Source organism: Schistocerca serialis, chromosome 3 (assembly GCF_023864345.2).
Source record: "Schistocerca serialis cubense isolate TAMUIC-IGC-003099 chromosome 3, iqSchSeri2.2, whole genome shotgun sequence".
NCBI classification, from domain to species: Eukaryota; Metazoa; Arthropoda; class Insecta; order Orthoptera; family Acrididae; genus Schistocerca; species Schistocerca serialis.
Window position 1 is genome coordinate 642502866 of NC_064640.1, and position 20205 is coordinate 642523070.

General features: G+C 41.3%; 1 protein-coding gene across 3 annotated transcripts in view; it reads left to right on the plus strand.

Moving 5' to 3' along the window:
* Positions 1-20205, plus strand: part of LOC126470526 (serine/arginine repetitive matrix protein 2) — a 293467-nt gene that overhangs the window by 115487 nt on the left and 157775 nt on the right. For all 3 annotated transcript variants that reach the window (XR_007586229.1, XR_007586230.1, XM_050098445.1), the window contains one exon: positions 19624-19752. Coding sequence is in view for 1 of the 3 variants with exons in the window: in XM_050098445.1 (XP_049954402.1) it covers positions 19624-19752 (129 nt within the window). In the remaining 2 variants the exon portion in view is untranslated. The remainder of the gene's footprint in view (positions 1-19623; positions 19753-20205) is intronic.

Sequence of the window (20205 nt, forward strand, 5' to 3'; positions counted from 1 at the left end):
TGAGAGAGAGAGAGAGAGAGAGAGAGAGAGAGAGAGAGAGAGAGAGAGAGATCGACTGACCAACCTTTACCTGCGAAAAAGCATTCTGCAAACTGGACATCATCTTTTGAAGATGTGAGTGCTTGGGAATATTGTTCACACAATGGGTCAGACATTGTTGCAACAGGATGAGGAACAGTGAGTCATTTTGCAGATAACAAGACTACAAAAAAATTTATAAATTTTTTTGGTAATGTGTCTTTCCTGAGTAAGTGAATTACAAAACCCATGAAAACTTATTTCTGCATTGTTGTTAATTTCCCACTAACATATAATAGTCATTTCTCGTAGTACTTCTTTTTCAATGTCTGTGTTATACGAAGGCTATCCAGAAAGTAAGATATTTTGGTCTATAGCAGTGGTGGACAGGGCTACGGCTGCCATCATTGTGCCAAAACGTTCCTACACTCAGTACGCATCCAGCAGTGGTAGTGTGTGGTCTGTCTCTCTGCTACTTTGCTTTCTGTGATGTGTCAGAATGTGCGTTGCAAAAGAAAATCCTGCCACTTGTGATGTGTGTTTTGTGATTAGGTTTTTGTTGGCAAGAAAACTGCAAACCAATTGAAATTTATCGCGACATTTGTGACGTACGGAAAACGAATACTGATTGAAAACCCAGTTAGCCAATGGTGCATTGATTTTAAAAATTTTCATACTAATGTTTACTATGAGGACCGCAGTGGTAGAAGTAGCCTTGTGACTGATGAATTGGTGACGAAAATCAACGACAAAATTTCCGATAAACATTGTTTCATGGTTATGGAACTTCTGCAACATTTCCTCAAATTTCACGGAGTTTGGTGCATGAGATTGTGGCAGAAAAGCTGGTTTACCACAAATTTTGTGCTAGGTGGGTTCCCAAAATCCTAACGGAAGACCTCAAAAAAAGAGAGACTGGCTGCAGCACTGACCATCCTTGAAGAATATGAGAAAAATTGTAACACAGTTATCAATCGTATTGTAACTGGGGACAACAGTTGAGTGAAGTATGTCAGTTGTGGAACAAAAATGCAGTTGATGGGATGGGTACACACACATCCTTGCAAGAAACCAAGGAAGTGTTTGCAATTATTGTCAGTAAGAAAGTGGAATACTGCTAATGTGAAATTTCAGAAGATTTGAAGATGGACGTGTAGGTGGGGCAGTATGAAAATTACAAATAATGAAGGAACAGATTCATAGTCGCATGTTAGGTGAATGAAAAGTGGGTAGCTATGGAGTAAGACAAAAGAAACTGTAATATTAGTGATGAGGCGAAATTACAGAAAATACAAGGTAAGGCACAAAAGATAAAAGGAAGATGAAATTGAAAGTAAATAACTATGAAGGGTTTCATTGACACTACTAGTGTAGGTCCTCCCCTCAAGAACTTTTATGACTGTGCTTGGGGAGCTCCCATTTCATGCTATCACTGCAGTCTTTTTGTGGAATCTTGTGCTTTCAAAGTTGAACTGGGAGTTTATTGTGTGTTTCAGCACTGTATTGTATCATACTGCTTTGCCAGGCTTTCATTCTATTGTACTATTTGTGCAGAAACTGCGAAGTACAATTATCATCATATTATATTATAGCACTGGTGATAAACGTCTTGAGCAAGTCTCGTTGATTAAATATTTAGAAGTTTTGTTAGAATGATATACAGGATAGTTATAATTAAACTTTCATCACTTGTGCTAGTCTGTACAGAAAACTGTTTACCGTATGAGTACCCAACTGTATTGGAATGATCTTCAGATTGTGCATTGCAGGATTTGTGTTGTTGGTAGTGTAGTGTTGTGACTTGCCACTAGGCGCCGGCACTAGGATGGTGTGTAGGGTTGAAACACTTGCATCAGTTTGCATTGCAGTTGCAGTCAGCCAGCATGGATCAGGACAAGGTGGGTAGGGCTTTACTCATAAATCAAGTTGAACTACAGCAATAGTGCTGCTGCTCTTCACAAGTATCGGTCCATTGTTCGTGGGGTCACTCCATAACAAATTTGAAGGAAACCGAATCATTGGCCAATCATTCTAACCTGTGTGGCCACCAATATCACCAGATTTGGATCTGTGTGTTTTCTGACTGTGTGGTTACCTTGAAGACAGGGTTTATCAACAGGATACTAACACATGGACATTGAAGATGAGCGTAGGAACACTCGACCTGTGGTATTTCGGCCAGCAGTAGAACAATCTCGAGTGTGGTTCCAGGCTGTCATGGATGCTGATGGTCATCACATTGAGCAACATTTATAACGTGGAATTTAAATTTGGTACACAGTTGACAAATGTTACCCTCTCATGTGGAAATTAAAATGTGTTTCTTTTGTGGTTATTCATTATTTTTCTTCTGCCCATCCTTACAAATGTTGTCCTACAATCACTCATTTTTTCATGTGTGCCCTCTCATGTAGTGAAACTTTAATTACAACCACCCTGTAAAGTGGGACCAACAGGTCAAATCAGTGAAGGGTTGAGGGAGGAAGACATGGTACTAATGGTAACTAGTTCAGTCAGTTCAGAAGTTATATGACTGCAGAAACAATATTTTAGGTACCCTATAAAACATACCTGCAGTATTCATTATTGACAAAAGGAAAGACTGATGCAAACGGAGCTCTTTTTGACTTTGCTATATATGTGGATGGAACAGTGTAGGGAATGTCTTATAATGGTATAGTATGCTATGCTGTGTGTTGCACAGTGGTATGTGAAAATATACAGGGTGTTTCAAAGTCTTTGCATCAAACATTTAGGGGAGATTAGATCATGAGATACAGCTTTTGTTACAGACAAAGAGTTAGCTTGCTTACACTTCCTGGCAATGCTAGGTGTCTTTTTAGTATTTACTGGCCAATGGACGACGAGATTTCACCGAACTAGTAGGGTCTACTAACCAGGTGTGCTGCATACTACCTGCCCCAATAAAATGTCAGTGATTTTGACAAGAAGCCCATGAGACTTAGTATCTATAAGTGGAAAAAGATAGTTTAGAAGTGAATCAGGAACTTTAATTTTGCTCAGCCCATCCCCTTCCATGCTAGCCAGGTGACTGTATTATAGGCAACACAACTGCATATGCACAAGGTAGGGTGCCCTGCCTTGCCACCTCTATAAGGTGCATAACCAATACATAAGGGTGGTCTAGCGGTTCTAGGCGCTCAGTCCGGAACCGCGCGGCTGTTACGATCGCAGGTTCGAATCCTGCCTCGGGCATGGATGTGTGTGATGTCCTTAGGTTAGTTAGGTTTAAGTAGTTCTGAGTTCTAGGGGACTGATGACCACAGATGTTAAGTCCCATAGTGCTCAGAGCCAATACATAAGGAATCCTAGTGTTGCCAGGAAGAGTCTGCCAATATTTTGCTCCTAACAGAAGTTCTTCCTCATAACATGATCTATCATCCCCAGAGGTTTCAATACAAAGACTGTTAAACTTGCTGTATGTGCAGGTAGTGTTCTTTCTCCTTAGTTACCACATCGAGATTGGCTCTGTCAATAATACAGGATGGTACCTGAAGAGAAACTATCAAAGCAAATTTGCAAGAGGATTGGATGCTGTCAAACACAATGTCCATGTTTCAATATGCCATTGCTGAGGACTAAAATCACACAACTGGTTTGATATAAAATGTCAGTGTAAGTTCCGAGAGATTCTACTATCATGAGCGAGTGAATAGTCCTATGAAAATTTCATACAAATATTTGTCAGGGCGCTTAAGAGTCTTTCAGGTGTATTTACATATATCTGTATTATAATTTCAACAGCCCAGTTAATATTTTCAATCATTAAACATAGATTTTTTGCCTCTTACGGTCCTGTTGGCATTGCAGTTTCAAGATATTGTTTTTATGACTGTCAGAATTATGAGATAAACACAGTTTTTTGGAAGCCTGTAAACACAGCTTATGAGTTGAATAGTTGCCTGTCTTTGCTCTCACCATTAACTGTAATATTACTTAAATGATTTGCTTATATAAGGAAATGTAGGCAGTGTACACTTGCCAACGCAAGTGGGAGGCAAAGTTAGTGAATGAGGCTAAAGGGGATGTTAACCACCCTGACATAGATTTCACATCTAGTGGTAAGTGCAAACATGCACCCACTAGATAGACTCTGTAAAAGTGCTAACCTTACTCTTGTCAGGGTATCACATATGAATCCACCATTAATTCGGCATTTATTGTTGATTTGAATTGATCACACAACCTGAGTTAGCAGGAAGTTTCCTGATTATTTCTAGAGATACAGCACAGTTACAGGAAGCTACAGGCTCAATGATTGTCAAGGGTTGGGGAGAATTTTGTTCTCTTACAATTGATTTAATGCCGATGGGTCAGCCCCTGCAACACTTTTTAATTGACTTGGGCTTAATACTGATATGTGCTGTAATGATATTTTTGTGCCCAAAAACAGTAATGAAGAATGTAGAAGATTGGTGTTGATGTACAATTTCCAACCTATGAAAATGAATCTCTGGAGTGATTAAATTGATAGAATCTTGAATAGGGAATCAAATTTGGTAAAGGCATTTAGCTCTAAAATATTTGAAATAACTGTTTTGTAACTACAGTGACTATGACTTTGCAAGAGATGTCTTTCTATTTGAGTTCTCTTTACATGGAATGAATTCTTTGCTGCAAAGAGATAGATCAGTGCAGTACACTTGGCAGTGGTGGAGCTCCTAACTGATAACATGTTTGTAGGCCGTCCATTGCATCAACTGTGTCACTTTCCTTTGAAAGGGAACTGGATGCTAATTTGTTGTGGATGTTGTGAACATCTTGCAGGCTTACTCAAGCCAGTTTAGCACTGGGCTGTTAACAACGTGATGTGCAGGATGGTCATAATTAAACTTCCGTAGGACAATGAAACTTTGTGGAAACGTTTGTAAGGACATGTGGAAGAGAGGTACCGAATAAAACATTGAAAGAAACACGTGTTAATTTCCACGCAAGAGGGGTAACATTTGTTAATTGCGTACCATGTTTACAGTCTAGGTTACAAATGTTGCTCAATGTGACAACCATCTGCATCAACAACTGACTGGAACGGCTCCAGGAATACCATTTCGAAATTGTTTGCAGTGCTTTTCAAACGGTGGACCATGGAATTTTCAGTTATCATGACACAGCTTGTGCACTGCTTGAAGGTTGTGCATTGTGCTCAGTATTCTTAGCTATGGCAACAGTAAATTCTTCAACAATTTGTAGCACAATTGCTTGCAGGAGCAATTCCCAAATCGCCAGTGAATTCCAGCTTCTAGATCGAGTTCTTCAACCCCAGTGCAGGAAGAAGACCTCTCCATATTCATTTTATGTGCCAATACTTGTGAAGAACTGCACCACTATTGCTATTGTTTTTTGAAAACAGCTTTTTGAGTAAAGCTCTGCTCACCTTGCCCAGAGTCATGTTGACTGTCTGCAATTGTAATACACACTGATGATTTTGTTTCAACCTGTACCTAATGGCAAGTCATAACACTAACACTGCTAACAATGCAAATCCTGCAACATACAGTCCACATCATCCGTATAAAGTTGGGTACCCATACAGTAAATAGTTTTCCATCTTCACTGACTCAGGTAGTGAAAATTTAATTACAAACACTGTGTATATTGGAACCAGAGTGATTTTTACTCATTATTTAGTTGGCCTACTGCAGCTTACACTACTGATGTGGCTCCATTTGTGTCAGCAGCTACAGACGTAAAATAGAAAGAACATTCTTGTTGCTCATTATCAGACAAGAAAGGAAGTGTTCCCACAATGAAACTTTCACTTGGCAGCAGAGTGTGTGATGATATGAAACTTCTTGGCAGATTAAAACAGTGTGCCAGGCCAAGACTCAAACTTGGGATCTTTTCCAGTAGAGCACTTGCCCATGAAAGGAAAAGATCCTGAGTTCATGACTTGGTCTGGCAAACAGGTTTAATCTGCCAGGAAGTTTCATATCATCCACCACAGAGTGAAAATTTGATTTTGGAAACAACCCCCAGGCTGTGTCTAAGCAATGACTCTGCAATATCCTTTCTTTAAGGAGTGCTAGTCCTGCAAGTTTTTCAGGAGAGCTTCCGTGAAGTTTGGAATTATGAGATGAGATATGGCAGAAGTAGAGCTATGGGGTCAGATGTGAGTTGTGCTTCGGTAGCTGAATTGTTAAAGCTCTTGTCCATGAAAAGCAAAGGTACAAAATTCGAATCTATGTCTGGCACATAGTTTTAATCTGACAGGAAGTTTCAAGAAAGTTTTCATTGGTGCACAGCTGAGCAAGTTGGCTGGCCGGGCTGTGCTGTGATGTTCGAACAACAGTATTGCAGGCAGTGACGTATTGTGGTCTCTGTGTGACCAATGACGACAATACTTAAAATGAGTTTTTGATAAAGAAAAAACTACTTGATGCATCTGAGGGTTTTGACAGGTGGTGAGTATGGGATTCGCGAAAGTGTGTGATCTCTGCTTGTTAATGCATTAGTGGTCAGAACTTTTATTGGGTTTGAAATTTTGAATGATTTTTGGAATCACTACTAGGGAATGGTATGCCAACATTAATGTTACATGACAAACTTGACTGCCCAGGGCATATTAGAGAACAGTGTGATTCGTCTGCAGGTGCATAGTGTGTAGCAAATCTGCAAACAATGCTGGGCATTTCTGCTAAATTAAAATGGCGTAGGCTGCAGGAACAAACTATCAGTCCCATATATGACTGATATTGTTTCTTTTGCGAACATTGAGAACATAAACTAGAAGCCACTGCATGGATTTGTGTACGTAAGCCGTAGCTGATCCTAAACCTGGTTGAGAAAGGAGGAGGGTGAGGAGCAAAACCTCATTTTTTGAGGTCATCAGTATGGTGGAATTGATGGAAGCCCTGCATTTGTGGATGATGTAGTAGTAGTATGGAGAGATAACATCTGTTTCCCAGGTTAGGGCTAGTTAGCGACTATGATTATTAACTCAGCATCACGTCTGGTAAGCAAGGTATTTTAAATGCCAATCACCTTCCGTAAATTCCGGTGGTGATTTTGAATTTTCGAATTAAATTAACCCTGGTAAATAGAGAGAAATGCTAAGAATTTCTCAATGATTATTTATCAGTTTGTCTCAAGGATTCTGAGGGAGGACAAATTCAAGGAGATAGAGTAAAGAAATAAGAGTAGCCACATTCACCAGAACTATGAGCAAGCCGAAGACTTGAGCAAATTTGGGATGGAATTTGATAGGAGTAAATGCAGCGTGCAGTTTTCCGCAAATACCTGCAGCTGTGCCATGTGTGTCAAAGCTTACATCACTAACTAACAGACTAGAACAATAACTGCAAGACATTAAATGGGATATCCTGGGTATCTGGGTGACAAGTCTACAAGGAGAAAAACCTGAGACCCTGCCATCAGGTCATGTCGTCTTACGAAATAATGAGGATATGTCTTTACGTGAAGTTGCTATTCTAGTCAACAGGAATATAAAAAAATTCATTCACACGATGGTATGCATTTCTCTTAGAGTGATATAGACTGAAAATTGAACAGCATATTTAGCATATAGATCCTCCAAGTTTATGCCCCAATCAGCAATTCTGATGAAGAAGAGATTCTTAGAAGATGCAATTGAGTATCATCATGGGAGATTTCAATGCAAAAATAAGACAAAATATAGATGGAGACCTGTGGAATTCTGGCAGCTATGCGTTGGGCTGTAGAACTGAAAGAGGTAAATGAATGGTAGAATATATTACAGCTGAAAAGTTCTGTTCTCTGAATGCCTTCTTTAAGAAACCCATCCAATCTCAATAGACATGGAAGAGCCGTGGTCATCAAACCAGGGAGTGATCAATGGTGATACAAAGCACACTTTCCTAAGAGTGGGTGATTTTTGAAACAGAAAACATAATTTCAGCAAACTATCTGAGAAACTTCATACAACAGAATATCTGAGAATGTGTCATTGAACTAAACAAACTTGCTGAGAAAATTACAGGAAGCATCCAAAGTACAGAAAAACAGATCCTGCTCCAGAAATCTAGTAACAGCCAACTTTCAGGTGTACCATGCCGCTCATTGAAGACAGGAGACAATGGAAAGGAGTCAAGCAGAATATACAGCTCTTAATAAGACTGCCCAGAAAGAAATAAGAAAAGATCTAAGGAAATTTAATGATGATCTGATCATGTGCAGACAACTGAAAAAGTTGAAACATGAAACTTTTAAAGACCAGAATATCTACAGGAAGATCTACAATTATGGAACTCGAGAACTAGAAGGAAGAGTGTCGCAGATAGACATAATAATGTATGGAAAGTTCTGGTCGAGAATAACGAATTATTTAGGAATAAAGGAGGCAACTCACCGAAAGACAGAAGCACTGCGTCATCGACAGGTATACAAACAAAAGGTACAGAGCTTTGCTTTGCTAGCTTTCAGAATGAAAGTCCTTTCTCAAGCTTGTACCAGAAATTTTATTTTTTATTTAAATTTTATTTGGTATCATATCCTTTCCAGGGGCTTTTCTGTTTCTCATTTAAGTGCATTTTCAACTTCAGCTATAGATACTTCTTGCCCGTCATTCAGGGTTACGTGTTCTTCCTCATGCTGTCTGCCAATGGTCGTAATCTTGGTAGAAATCTCTAACAGTTTAGTAATCTTATGTCTATCTGTATTATTTAGGAATAAAGGAGATGGCTCACCGAAAGGCAGAAGTGCTACGTTGTCAACAGGTACACAAACAAAAGGTACAGAGCTTTGCTTTGCTAGCTTTCGGAATGAAATTCCACTCTCAAGCTTGTAGCAGAACCCCCCCCCCCCCCCCCCCACCCCCACACACACACACCTGTCTCGCTACATGTGTGGCACAATATTGGGAGACAAGCATGTGTGTGTGTGTGTGAGGAATTTCATTCTGAAAGATAGCAAAGCAAAGCTCTGTACCTTTTGTGTACCTGTTGATGACGTAGCACGTCTGCCTTTCGGTGAGCCATCTCCTTTATTCCTAAATAATACAGGTATACATAAGATCACTAAATTGTTAGAGATTTCTACCAAGACTGCGACCATCGGCAGACAGCATGAGGAAGAATAAGTAACCCTGAATGATGGGCAAGAAGTATCTATTGCTGAAGTCATTCCATTAAGCAGCCAAGCAATAGGTACGTGCTAGAGATCAGAAGTTTGTCAGTAAACACAGACAACTGCTCGAGCCTTTCCAGGCCCCCCAGGATTTATTGTTGGCTCGAGTGAGAGACTTACACATGTGTCATGTTGTTCACCATGGTATTGGTAGCTGCAGCATTGTCATTGATGTGCTGCTATGTCACAAGAGATTGCTCACAATTTCATAGACATCTCTGTCTAATTGCCACAACAAAAGTGCAGATTGTGTGACATTGTATAGTATGGAAAGTAATTAACATAGTAAACTTGTCATACCTGTATATTGTTATAACGACTGTGCTTTTCACTGTGTAGTAAAATCTCTCTTACGAGGCAATGACCTACAGAGATTATACAGGGCACTTACTTCCATGCTGCTACAACTAATTAGCTAAAATGCTCCTTTAGTGTCCATGGAAACACTGAAATCAGTTTATCAATGCAGCCACTGTCTATGAAAATAACTGAAAATATGTGACAATGAAGTTTGAGTTATTCCATGGATGCTTGGTCACATAGCATAATGTGTTTAGACAGTTGCAGTTAATAAGCAGAAGATTTGGTTTTGAAATATTGTCTAACACATTTTTGAAATTTTCTTAATAACTGTGCCTTTATTTTAAGAAACCTATGATAACAGCACTGCTTTTATACACCTATATAGGTGAATCAGTAAGATAAATGTTTTAACAAAAAGTTTTGTGCAGTGAAGAGGCAAGGCCATTGTTCTTTAGTTTTCTACATTTTATTGAGCAATGTTTCTTCATTTTAACCCATTTCGGTTGAATAAGGAGATACTGGATCTTTAGCAGTAGGTTCTGTTTGCAAGTTTGCTCCTGACTATATTAAAGTTTGGCTGATAAGTGTCGTACTTGTGTCTAAAAATATGAGCTTTTTCATTCAACACAAACACTTCCCACGTGAGTTTTCTAGTATCGGCTTGAACTGTAGCTTTTAGAAAGAGGAACCCATCAAATCATGTGCTCTTCGACACCTCACATCTTGGAAGATGTGTATGAACATGTGAAGTACAACCAGATAATCAATGTAGGTGACTTTCTCCATGCTTCAAACACACAAAAAGGTGTTTATTGTGCCCATGTTGATCCTCATGGTTTGTGACAATCTAGCAGAAGGGTTATTTTTGTGGAAGACTGACTTCCATACCGAGGAGGTGGCTATGGGTGATATGATTACACTCCTGTTGTTTCCAGCACAAAAACTTATGTGACTTGTTGCACTTGTGGCTGTACAGTGATAAAAAATGAGCCAGCCAGCAATGCCCAGTATCATTCACACACTTTTATCTATTGCAGTTTATCTTGACAGTTCAAGTATGTGTGGTAGACCACTGATATTTGCACTTGGAAAGGCTAGTGCCTCGATGATTTTGAAGGTACTGTGCCCGAGTGCCTAACTGGATTGCCTGTGATAAAATGTCCTTCAGTTTTTTATGTTGCTCTTGTTTCCCGTCAACTCGCAGTGAGATGGTAAATATATATAAAAGTTATAACAAACTGCATTCTGTAAGGTAAAGAAAATTGTCATTTTCCATGTGTTAAAGAAATGACTAAACAGTACACAGAACTAAATTTATAGCTAGCAGATACTGAAATATTGTATTTCAGTATTTGTTTTGTGCATTGACTTTAAAATTTCTTTTTTCTTAGACGAATTAAGTTCTTACTTTAAGTTCATAATCTAATGCATAATTAAGATCAATTAGTATAATAGATAATGGAGGTAAAGAGTGGATGAAACATTCCCATCATACGCATCTTTGTTGTATTAATTACCTCCATTATGTTTACCTGCAGTATACTTTTCAGAGTAAGTATTAAAAACTTAGTTCCATCAGAGTAAGACTACCATCCATGGCATGGCACATCTGGCAATGTGCTTCTTACTTATGTTTACAACAGCTGGTGGTGCACCTGTATTCAGCTGTTGTTCATCACATTGATAACTGATTGTTGACAAACAGTGAAGATGACCTCATTCAACAGAAATGACATTTATCAAACATTTTTTCTACAGTCAAGTGAGGTGAATGATATCCATTGTACTTTGAAAATTACCGTTGTTTTCAAAATCTCATATAGAAGATACATTGGATAACATTAATGCTCATTTAGTGTCAAAAATGTTCTCTCTCTCTCTCTCTCTCTCTCTCTCTCTCTCTCTCTCTCTCTCTTTGAAGTCGAATTGCTAGTTAAAACCTGACCACCAGCAATTATTTGTTATTTAGTATTATTACTTCTCGAAGGTCCTTGTAATTTCTTATGTTTATGATGTTTGTGTGTTCTGGAATATTCGATGTTTGTATAAATAGTAGCGCTCTCCACCCACGAGTTCAGTTCTGTTCTAGGTCTACATTGGTGTTTGTAATAAACATGCTTTCATTGATAAGTGTTGTATTTCATTGATGAATGTGCTTTCGAATTTGGACTTGGGACTTGATTATGATTTGACATTATTTGGTGGAGATGGTGGTTGCTTTAAAACAGCTACAGCACCATTGCTCTAATCAGGTAACACAAAAGCCGTAGCTTACATGGACAGGAACTGGAATACAAGCTGTAAATGGTTGCCTAGGTTCAAATTTTCAGGATACCAATGGGCTCCAAAACAAAAAGTCAGATACCTCCCCCCCCCCCCCCCCCCCCCCAATTGGGCTTGTGGCTCTTTCATGAGTTCATGCGTGACGCACACGGGGCCCCAAGGCTGCATTTCCTTCACCCTGCCCCTCCCTCCATCCCTATCCTTGTTCCTTTCCCACTGTCCCTGCCTTCCCCTTTGTTGGTGTTCTGATTTATGTCGGGCTGGCCATCCACCTGGTTCTCTGTATTGCTTGCAATTTTGTCCCTCCCACCTGTTCTCTTTCATCCTTTGTGGTGTTTAGTTCTGCACTTCGGTTTGACCTCCACTTTGAAATTTTCTGTTTTTAGTGTGAGCCATTTGGGGAAGAACTAATCCCCTAGCATCTATGGAGTGGATTCCTCTACCCCCTTCCTGCCCCTCTTTCTTCCCTGCCGTAGCCCCTCTCCACCCTGCTAATTCACCAGCATGTGTAGCCAGTCTATGTGGTGGGACTGTCACGTACCTACCTGGCTGAGCCCCCTGACAACACAGAGGTCACACTACTGATACCTGAGCTGTTACCTCCCCATGTATGCCAAGGAGTGGTTACTTATCTTCTTTGAGCATTGAAACTCCCGGCAATAGCAGCCATGCCAGGCGGCCTTTGATGTGGCTGGGTGGCGCCCATGGGGAGAGCCCCTGATCAGAGTGGGTGGTGTCAGGGTGGATGCTTGGCACATGAAGTACATCAAGCAGCAAAAATCTGACGTTCTCAATAGTGAATGCTGCATCGCATGATGCAGCAGCCTTCCCTTCCCTGGCTACACCATGGGAGGAGACCCAGGCTCATCATCTTAGGGTGAAACACTTTTCCCACTACCTCATCTATACTAGGATGGATGGGGACACCACCATAAAGCCATCGTTTTTGTTTTTTGGATAATATCAATGACAAGTTCGGTGAAGTAGAGTCTCTCAGTAAGATGTGATCCCACTCCCTGTTGATCAAAGCTGCTTCTGCCACTTAATCTGCAGCTCTTCATGCTTGTGATCATCTTGGCAATGTCACATTGTCTATTAGTCCTCAACAGTCTCTCAATATTGTCCAGGGAGTGATTTTTCATAGGGATCTCATCCTGCAAACTGATGAAGAACTCGTGGCTAATCTGGAGCGGCACGGTGTTCATTTTGTTCGACGTGTGCAGAAAGATCGCAAAGACAACCACACCGATACCAACGCCTCCGTTCTGGCTTTTGAGGGGGATATCCTCCCAGAGGAGGTCAAGGTTATGTGCTACAGATGAGATGAGAAGCTGTACATCCCACCACGCATAAAGTACTTTCGATGCTTGTGTTTTGGGCATATGTCTTCCTGCTGTATGGCGGACCCTTTGTGTGGTGACTGTGGACACCCACTCCACGAAGGAAGCTCCTGTGTTCTGCCACCTGTGTGTGTGTCAGTTGTCATGACCGCCAGTTCCCTCACTCACCAGATTGCCCAGCTTATAAGAGAGAAAGGAAGATTCAGAAGTATAAGTCCCTAGATTGCCTGTCTTATGCTGAAGCTCGCCAAAAATATGAGACACTCCATCCAGTGTCAGTTTCTTCAACTTTTGCCTCTGTTTCATCCTTTTCTCCTCCTATGTCTTATGTCTTCCTTACCCCATCCCTGTCCCCACTCTCCTCTGCCCCTCCCCTGCACTTCCCACAACCTCTCCTCTAGGAGCCACACGCCCTCTCCCCGGCCAACGAAGTGTGCCGCCCCCCTCCCTCCCCCCCCTCGCTTAGGACCCCTCTCCCCAGCATCTCTCAGGCCACAACTCAGCCACAAGATGCACCATTTGTGCACCCCAAGGTTGCTGACACTCTTTGGGTTCCAGACCTTGCAGACGTCTGTACTCCTTCTGCGCCCTGCCCTCCCCCACCTCTGAAAGAGAAGAAATGACACCTCCCCCCCGCCCAATGCCCCCGGAAATGCCGTCTCCCCCTTCGCAACCTTAGTCTGACATCTTATTTATGTATGTCACCCCATCCTAATCGGTGACGACCACTGACCAAATGAAATGACCACCTTTCAACTCCTTTATGCCACATGATCCAGCGGAATTGCAATGGATACTGTCGTCACCTACTGGAAATATGTCATCTTGTTTCCTCTTATTCTGCATTCTGTCTTTCTCTTCAAGAAACACATTCCATGATGACCACTCTCCAATGTTCTGTGTTTTATCAGGACCATGCCGGCGCTGGGGTAGCATCTGGAGGGGTCTGCACTTAGGTTCACGCTAATGTCATTAGTGAATGGATCATCCTTCTTACCAACCTGGAAGCAATAGTAGTTAGAGTGCAAAAGGCTCCTGCACTCACTGTTTGCAGTGTCTACCTCTCTCCAGATAGGCCACTTCATTATGTTGAACTGTGTGCCTTAATATAGCAACTCCCGCTCCCCATTTCTCCTCCTCAGGGACTTCAGTGTCCACCACTCGCTGTGGGGGAGTACCACTTCAATGGGTAGAGGTCTCCTAATTGACCATCTTATTATTATGCATTTTTGTCGTTGACCCACAGTTCATCCCAATGCAGAACTTTATTTAGGCGACCAGCTCCTTGATGTGGTAGCACAGACCCGTTTCTTGGACCTTATTTTTGATAAAAAGCTGATGTGGCTGCCTCATATTTGCCACCTAAAGACTACATGCATGGTGCTCTAGTCTTGTCCAGACTAGATTATGGTCGTCAGGTTTATGGTTCAGCAGTTCCCTGCACTTTGAAACTCCTTGACCCTGTCTTTCATTGTGGGATGTTTCTGGCTATTGGTGCCTTTCACACTAGTCTCGTTGACAGTCTTCTCACAGAAGTGGGAAGCCCTCCCCTCCAAAAACGATGTAGCAAACTCCTGGTTCCTTTTGGAATCACCATTTGCCAATTCCCTGACCATTGTGTGTACCCTGCCCTCTTTGCAAACAAGGAATTTCTCCCTCCTGATAACCGCCCTTCACTCACTGGAATCCATTCCTTGTATTTCCTCCTGCGCACTCTCTTGGATTGTGCCTAGGCCACGGATTAGCACCGAACTGTTCCAGTGTCCTGAGGTCACTGTCGCCCATATGGTTTTCCAGTGTCTTGTACATTCCATCCTTGCAGAGTTCCTGGGTGCTACCATCTTCTACACTGATGGTTCTAAGATGATAGAAAATGCAGGGTATACTTTCGCATCTCCTTCTGGCTTAGAACACCATTTATTGCCGGGATCATTTAGTTTTAGTGTGTTCACAGCAGAGTTCCTAGCCATTTGCAGAACCCTCCATTTTGTTTCTCAGGCCTCCCTCCATAGTGTTTTAATATGTACAGACTCAATGAGCAGCCTGCAGGCTATCAACCAATACTACTCTCATCACCCATTAGTCTCTGTTATCCATGACCTTCTCTCTGCCCTTGGCCGTGCTGTCTGTTCATTTGTCTTTCTCAGTGTCCCAAGTCATGTGGGCATCCCAGGGAATGAACTGGCTGACCTTTTGGCTAGAGATGCAGATACTTACCCCCATTCTGTTTCATGATTCCAGCTGCAGGTCTATGTAACATCTCTCATTGCCCAAAAGTGGCATGACGTCTGGTGCGATACTGCTCTCAGTAATAAACTGTGGACAATTTAAAGGAGTGTGCTACGGTTTGGCACTTTTCCTTCCACTCCTCTCGGAAGGAGTCCACTGTCTTATGCCGTCTACACATTAGTCATACCAGGCTCACTCTTTGTTTCATCTTGTGTAATGAACCACCGCCATAATGTGGTTATGGAGCCAGACTGACAGTATCCCATATATTGGTGGAATGTCCCCTTCTTTTGGCCTTTCATACTAAGTACAGTCTTCCAGAAGTTTTGTATTAGCAGACGATTTGTGGGTGGTTGAACTGGTCCTTAGTTTCCTCCAGGAATGTGGTTTTTATTTTCAGATATAAGGTTTTGTTTTACACCTGGAGTAGGGAAGGGTGTTTGTGATTGGGACTTCTCTTCAGGTTTTCTCGGCCTGGGACACATGGCCACTCCCCCTTGCAAAGACCATTCTTTGATCCCTGTGTTTTCCTAGTTTTTAGATTTGGGCTACCATTTTATAACTTCTACTGTGTGTGTCTAAACTTTTAGTTCACCCCCCTCTCTTCCGTTTGTAACTTGGGATCGCGAGACTGATTACTTCGTCATTTAGTCCCATAACTTCCTTCAATCAATCAATCAATCAATCACCTACACAACAGTCATCCATCAGTGTTTTCCCGAGATGCTAGTCCAGAGACTAAATGGCTGAAAGATATTTGACCAAGTCACCAAATACAATAGGTTGGATGACATACTGTGTTTGGCAAATTTGTACTTTTATTTGGATGGTACAGCACATCAGTGATTCGTGAACAACAAAGAGAAACTTGATAGCTGAGACAAAATCCAGGACAAACTGAAGAAAACATTTGGTGAAAGTCAGCAACAAGTCCTCTTACTGGAAGAACAATTGAAGAACAAGGCTCAGTGTAATTGGGAAATGACAGTCCTACATACAGAATGTTTTTGCCTTATGCCTAATTTTGAATCAATAAATGATGGAAACTGACAAAATCTCACACTTGCTGAAAGGAGTCACAGAAAATATGTATGTAGCTCGTCTGGTAAAGGAAATCACAACAACTGAGACATTCATCAAGTGGTGCAACCATGTCGAGGAAATGCACAGAAAAGGAGTCAGACAAAAGAAGTATTATCTACTACCAAATGTTCTCTCTATGGCAGTTGTGGAAGACTGTGGTAATGGAGTTCATCCCGATTCCAAGAAAATAAGAGTAGTCGAAGATTTTCTAACTCCTCATCACATTTGTGATGTGAGAAGTTTACTCGGAGTGTGCTCATACTAATAGCGATTGATAGAGGACTTCTGCACCAAGGCATGCCACTTGCAGGAAATTCTGCAGGGAGATACCAAATTTTCAGGGAATGAGCTGCGAGGGAAATATATTCTTGTCATTAAGGAAACACTAACATCATCTTTAGTCTTAGCATTGTATGATCAGAGTATTGAGACAGAACTTCACACTGATGTTAACAGTTGTGATGTGGGTGCAGTCCTAGTTTAAATTCAGGACGGTGCTGAAATACTGATAGTTCATGCTTCCAGAATACTCCCCTAGACCCCAATGAACTACTCTGCAGTTGAGAATGTGTGTCTTGCAGTTGTTTGGGCCATCAACATGTTGTGGCCTTTTTATTTGGCAAACCATTCCCAGTTATGAGTGCCCTCCATTTCCTGTGCTGGCTGCCTAGCCTGAAGGCTCTGTTGGGTGTACTGATTAGATGGGCACTGAGGCATCAGGAATATATTGTCACAGTGTTATTTAAAAGCAGACACAAACAAAAGGAAGTCGACTGTCTTTCAAGGGCGGTGGTTGAATCGGCAGTCTGTATGAAATCTCTGTTGTTGCTGCACTCCCTATTAGACCATCACTCCTGGTTATCAGGCTGTATGGTGGGTAACAGTCAGGTTGGTATCACAGCACTGTCCTGGGCTTCTCCAGACACATCTTCGTTGGTCATTGGTGCACAGTTTGAAGCGAGACTCATCACTGAAAACAATTCTACTTCAGTCAGTTAGATTCCCGACTGAATCTCCCTGACACCACTGCAAACGGCCTTGTTGGTGTTGATTACTCCAACCAGCTTGTTTGAGCCCAACCACATATCCTTCCTCAATTGCTAATATATGTGTATATTGTTTGCCTGCATGAGGCATAGTCACTGTCCCAGTGAGTACACAAAATGAAATTTGCAAAGACATTCTGCTCTGGTGTCAACATGTCTGTTGTTTACTCTCCTTGCCAACTGCACGGTGAAATTACATAGTAACATCACACATTCATCTGTCGGCCACCAAAGTTCACAGTTTTGCATGTTTCATTGATACCTGTATGAATATGAATTTGTGACCAATTTACTTAACTCCTTCGTGGTGAATGTTTCTTTCTTCCTCCTCCTCCTCCTCCTCTCTCTCTCTCTCTCTCTCTCTCTCTCTCTCTCTCTCTCTCTCCACATCACTGGCCAGGTCTCTACTGATTCTTTAGACACTGTGTGAGCCATACCAGTGATGGAAGCACGTGCCATAATTACCTCCAGGCCATCTTGTACCAGTTTCGTCTGCAATGGTTCCATTCCACTGGATTGGAATCGATCTCTTGGGGAGATTCCCAAAGTAGACAAATTGGAATCTATGAATAATAGTGTGCACTGAATACCCCATCTGTTTTGCTATCACCAAAGCTATGCCGACTGCCAAAGCTCCATAAATTGGAAAGTTCCTTGTAGAAAACACCATTTTGAAGAACGGAGCACCCTGTGTGATCATATCAGATTGTGGAAAAGTTTTCCATTCGGACTAGTATCAGAGATAATTTCATGTTACATCATCACCCACAGGATAACTGCCCACCACCTACAGCAAATTACCTCACAATATACTGTAATAAGACATTGGCAGATATGCTGTCAATGTATTTTGATATTGAACAAAGAGATTGGGATACAAAACCGTCCATTGTGTCATTTGTATACAAAGCAGAGGTACAAGACCTTATGGGCTTCATACTGATCGTTCTGCTCCATAGTTTTGTGCAAAAAGAACAATGGTACACTGTTCCTGTTTCAACCCAACAATACTCTAGAAGACTATGTGCAATACCTTATCACCAGAATGGAAGAAGCAAGACAGCTGGTTTGCATATGGAGCCTGGACACCCAGGAGAAAGACTGAGAGTACTGTAACACCAAAACTGAACAGTGAGATACCGCCGTGAATCTTGGTATGGATGTTTACACCTATGTAGAAAGTGCAAGTATCAGGAAAATTATTTAAGTGGTACTTTGGGCTGTATTGTAGCCTTTGTTGCTCATCAGATGTCACATACAAAGATGTCAAGAAGACAAAAGCAGAGAGGTGTTGTTCATGTCCTCTATAAGAAGCCCTCAAGATGTGCAGATCGATGATGGGGGCTTCTCGTTCAAGGAAACTGAAGACCTGCTCAAAAGTTGCAAAGCTTCAACAGGATGGGCTACATCCAATGCTCGTCATAGTGAAGAGGCTGTGACAGTGCAACCAGACTGTGAGGATCAGCCAATGCTGCCATAAGGGGACCATTGACAAGATCTATATACAGAATGCTGTAGTAAGCCCCCTTGTGAACTTGAAAAACAGTAAGTCACTATTTCTCCAGGAGAGGGAGCAATGCCACAAGCTGTGGTGTGTGCACTGTGGTGTAGCAGTTAGCATCACTGACTGGTGTGCTACAGGGAGCCAATTGAAAACCCAGTCCAACTACCAGCACTACTTTGTTCTTTTGTAATTTCTGGAAGGTCCTCATTGTTTCTTATGTTTATGATGTTTGTATATTCTGGAATATTCAGTATTTGGATAAACAGCAGCACACACTGTTCGGAGTTCCATTCTGTTCTGGCTGTACATTGGTGTTCATAATAAACAAGCTCTTAGTGTCTAGTGTCATATGCCATTGACAACCCTGCACTAGGAATTGGACTTGAGTGTTGTTACTTCTTGATAGATTAGACTCTTCAACATTAGTGTAGAGAGGTATTCTACTTATCCATAATCAGCTTTTACTGTGGAGAGTATCTTTCTTGGAAATTAATGAAAAAAGTGACTGGAACGAGAAATAAAAGAAAGTGTAATTTCATCAGAATACTGGAACACGAAAATTAACAAGAGAAATCTGTCAGTCAAATCAATTTCATCCCATAATTTATTTTTAGTGAATTGAGAAGGTTATAGTGGTGCTAATGCTAGTCTTTGTGTATGTCTTTTGTTATTTATTTCAATTTCCTTGTTTCAGTTCCTGAAGAAATTAAACCGCCAGGAACGAGTAGTTGAAGAAGTCAAATTGTCTCTGAAACCATATTATACCAGTAAAAAAATCAACAAGGAAGAATATAAAGAAATATTACGACGATCAGTGCCAAAGGTGAGTTTTATAGTATCCACTTGTCAACTCAAATATGAGCAGCTTGAAGGAACACAGTGGTAAGCGCCATTGTAATTTATTTTGAGTTATAGGACAATTGGTGCTACCTATGAGCAGCAGAATAAAATACACCAGGAATAAGTTCTAATTTCACTCGACAGATATCAGGGTGATACTTCATGGTGAACACCAGTAGCTGCCTGTCACAGTAACATAATGGCAAGCGACAGGTAAAATGGCTGGCAGTAAGAGGGACCCATGTACATTTTCTGTGTTTGTAACTGCTTTTGACGAGTTACAAGAAAACTAAGATGATGTTAGTGATCCTGATATCTCTGATCGGGATCCTGAGTACATTCCCAATGATGTAGATGACTCAAATATATGTAAAATCGCAAATCTATTGTACTCAGTATGATTCACAAACATAATGGTAAGTGCATGTACATACCA